Source organism: Nomascus leucogenys, chromosome 6 (assembly GCF_006542625.1).
Source record: "Nomascus leucogenys isolate Asia chromosome 6, Asia_NLE_v1, whole genome shotgun sequence".
Taxonomy (NCBI): Eukaryota; Metazoa; Chordata; class Mammalia; order Primates; family Hylobatidae; genus Nomascus; species Nomascus leucogenys.
The window spans coordinates 49,283,311-49,287,335 of record NC_044386.1 but is presented as its reverse complement, the minus strand read 5'-3'; the positions used below and the strand labels follow the sequence as shown (position 1 = coordinate 49,287,335).

General features: G+C 52.5%; 1 protein-coding gene across 1 annotated transcript; it reads right to left on the bottom strand.

Moving 5' to 3' along the window:
* Nucleotides 1–243: 243 nt before the first annotated feature.
* On the bottom strand, nucleotides 244–3,474 carry BCL2L10 (BCL2 like 10). The gene is made up of 2 exons (XM_003266939.2): nucleotides 3,016–3,474; nucleotides 244–765 (listed from the first exon to the last, which is right to left on the bottom strand). Exons 1-2 carry the CDS (start codon nucleotides 3,472–3,474, stop codon nucleotides 640–642), a joined length of 585 nt encoding a protein of 194 aa, XP_003266987.1. The 3' UTR covers nucleotides 244–639.
* Between the last annotated feature and the right edge of the window lie 551 nt (nucleotides 3,475–4,025).

Here is a 4,025-nt window from a genome sequence, read left to right as displayed (position 1 = left end):
ATCAATTCTACTTACTCCTAAGAATGAACGCTTATTGAATTAGGGAAGACAACTAAGTTTTTTTTAAAGGTACAAATTAAAACTTTGAAGTTAACAATTTATTGAAGAAATTAGTATGTTAACTATAAAAACCTAGAAGTCCCAGGAATTAGATTTCAAAGGATTTGGTTTCAAAGAATTCCTTATAAGTGATTTTAACATTACATTCTTTGTTAAACTGGGACTTTTCCTACTTTGGGGATTATTTTGCCCCAGCTGTGGCCATGATTAAAATTAGTCAGCAGCACATGAAGTTGTGGAGAGATGAGAGGTTCGCACTCTTATCCAAGTTTTAGCAAATAGCACCGTATTTCCCATTTAATGGAATGCAGTTTCTTCTGCGATTCTTTGGCATAATGAGGCTCTAGACTCCCCATTTCTTTCACTCAAGGAAGAGCCATTTGCATTCTTGTCCTCACACCTGAGTACTTGTCACAAGTTAAAACACTGGCCAAATAACCACCTGAGGACTCCTTGTATGCATTCAGGTAAAAACGTCTGGAGTGGGGGAAGGTGCTTTCCCTCAGTTCTTGTTTTCACACCTCTGTCATTTAGTTGGTCACAGCTGTGCAGGTAGAAGCGGGTTAAAAGTTTTAAAACTCATAATAATCGTGTCCAGAAATAAATGAAGGCTGTTGTTAACAAGCATGACAGAAAAGCCTGGACCAGCTGTTTTCTCCAAAAAGCCAGCGGAAAGGGGGTCCTGAAGAAGTGACAAAAGCCATCCTACGGGGGGAGAGAGAAAAGTTAGATTGCCTCATGATGCTGAGAACCTCACTCAAAATACGTGGGAACTTCCAGATTAAACAGCAAAGTAAAGTTTGGATTTAAAAAGTGAAAGGAAATTCTGACCAATACACATCCAGTAATGAGGAGCCCCTGAGGAGTGAGGATTGGTAAGTCTAACAGAGTGAACAGAAGCAACCATTTAACTTTGTCACTTGGTGCAGGAACACTCATATCTTGACTCAAAACCAAGAGGAAGGTAGCTTATTATGCTCTTTTCTGAGCAAAGAAGAGATGCCCTTTGGGAAACTGTCAAGTCAGTAGATTGAAAAGTTATCACCTGAGACTACAGCAAGCACCAACCCTATTTAGGAAGGGAATTGAACTCCAGGCTGTGGCATTTTAACTGCAATGGGCAGAGACAAGGGTGAACTATGTTTACCCAATTTGAGAATTTCAGCTTTTTTTTGAGGCAGAGTTTCGCTCTTGGTGCCCAGGCTGGAGTGCAATGGCAAGATCTCAACTCACTGCAATCTCCACCTCCTGGGTTCAAGTGATTCTCCTGGCTCAGCCTCCCTAGTAGCTGGGATTACATGCACCCGCCACCATGCCTGGCTAATTTTGTATTTTTTAGTAGAGAGGGGGTTTCACCATGTTGGTCAGGCTAGTCTTGAACTCCTGGCCTCAGGTGATCCACCCGCCGTGGCCTCCCAAAGTGCTGGGATTACAGGCGCGAGCCACTGCACCCAGCCAAGAATTTCAGCTCCTTGGTGTTAAGAGACTATTCTTTAGTCAACAGTGATTAGCCAAAAACAAACAAAAAAAGCCTTCAACGGCCCCTTTCCAATTCTAATCTCTTCCTCAGGTACAGAGAGCCCCGAGGGGCCAGACACCGTTGTTGAGACAGGGCTCAGGTGAGGCTCTTAGGCACACAGCTGAAGGAGTTCACCGGCCCAGAGGGTTGAAGACCAACACTAACATTACGAACAAGGCAGGAGTTCATGCTAATACACCTCCCACTCCCTTTCCCTTCTCAGATAGAACCCAACTTGTCACTATAGAAAGTCTAAATGGGGGCCAGGTGAGGTGGCTCACGCCTGTAATCCCAGCACTTTGGGAGGCTGAGGCAGACATATCACGAGGTCAAGAGATCGAGATCCTGGCCAACATGGTGAAAGCCCATCTCTACTGAAAACACACACACACACACACACACGCACACTTAGCCAGGCGTGGTGGGGCAAGCCTGTAGTTCCAGCTACTCTGGAGGCTGAGACAGCAGAATCGCTTGAACCCTGGAGGCAGAGGTTGCAGTGAGCTGGGATCCACCACTGCACTCCAGCCTGGCCACAGAGCGAGACTCCGCCTCAAGGAAAAAAAGAAAAAAAAAAAAAAAAGAAAAAGGTCTAAACGGAAACTGCCCCCAGGAGGCTACATTTCGGATCAAAAAACTTGCTAGTTTTAATAGTTTGGCTATAGGTATCCGATAACATGGGCCACTTCAGTCATTGAATCAACAAGGTGGTGGGGAAAGAAATGGGGTCTAGCTCAGAGCCCCAGAGGCATGCGGTTGGCTTACCACCAGGTGGCTTCCCTTGATCATCAGCTGCAGGGCAAGGGCCGGTCCCACTAACCTTGACCACAGAGATGAAGGCTTGCAGCTGAAAGCCAGAGGCCTAGAACATTCTCACCGAGGACTGGGTGCAGCGGACTAAAGTTAAGGAACTTTGGGCCAGCGCCACCATTGGGCGACCACCACACTCCACAACCTCTCTGGCCAGGCTGAGAGGCGTGGGGGTTGTGATCAATGGGTCTGAGTCTCTCCAAAGGTGCATTTAATAGGCAGAGGAGAAAAAACACCCCACCTGGCCGGGGCCCCGCCATTGCTGACTTCACTGGTTGGGGATTTCTATAGGAGCAAAGCGTTCAGACCTAACGTGGGTGCCCCCCTAAAAGCCCCCGACGGCTAAGGCCAGGGCAAGGTCCAAGTGAGCAGACCTAAGGCTGCGCAGCTGCTTCGGAACGGTTCATAGCCGTCTAACAAGGCCGATTTCTGCCGCCCTTTCTGTCAGCGGAGGAGAAACCCCAGACTTCACACCGAACGTTCCAGACCCGCTGAAACGAGCCTTTCTGCTTTCACGAAACCTCGTTCCAGGGGCCTGGCGCGGTGGATTCCTCATCGTGCCGGCCTCGTGGGCGCTTCCCGGCTGCCCGTCCCGCCCCGTGTCCCGGTGTCCGCCGCGTGCTCACCCAGCCGCCCTGAGCCTGCAGCCAGGCGCGGTGCTGCCCCACGAGGCGCGAGCTCAGCAAGGCCACCAGGCGCTGGCAGTCCCGGGCGACGTCGCCCTCCTGCTCCTTTAGCCGCGGCTGGAAGCCCCACTTCTTCCACCGGGCGGTCACCAGCGGCCCTCTCTCCAGCAGCGTCCCTGCGAAGGCCACGAGCGTCACCACTCTGCCCCAGGTGGGGCCGGGGCTGTCGGAGAGCACGGAATCCGCCATCAGCACCACCAGCTCGACGCGGTTCCCAGGGTAGCCGAGGTAGGCGGAGAAGAAGGACGGGTGGAGCTGCCGTAACCTGGCGGCCGCGGAGCGCAGCATGGCGGCCTCGGGCGTGGACGGCGTCGGCTCGGGGGTGCCGGGTTCCCGGGCGCAGCACCCCAGGTAGTCGGCCAGCAGCCGCTCGGTGCGCTCCCGCAACTGGTCAACCATGGTCCGGCCTCTGCTGGGGGCCCGGGCCTTCGCTGGTTTTCTTGGCCAGGCCACACCTCCCCCACGGTAGGGCTGCCGTGCCCCGCCCCGGCCCCCGGCCCCTGGCCCCAGGTATATTGTTTTTCAGGATTGAGAGAAGAGCCTTTGATGGGAATCCCACCTGCACCTGTTCCAGTCCCAAAGTCAAGGCCTGGTGGTGCGCACGTGTTCGCGTAGCAATCAGGTGCACTGTGAAACTCTGGGGTTATTTAGCTCCAGTGGCGCGATCTCGGTTCACTGCAAGCTCCGCCTCCCAGGTTCACGCCCTTCTCCTGCCTTAGCCTCCCGAGTAGCTGGGACTACAGGCGCCCGACACCATACCCGGCTCATTTTCTTGTATTGTTTAGTGGAAACGGGGTTTCACCGTGTTAGCCAGGATGGTCTCGATCTCCTGACCTCGTGATCCGCCCGCCTCGGCCTCCCAAAGTGCTGGGATTATAGGCGTGAGCCACCGCGCTGGGCCATCTAATATTTATGTTAAACTCTCTCAGTTCATATTACTCCGTGGCTTC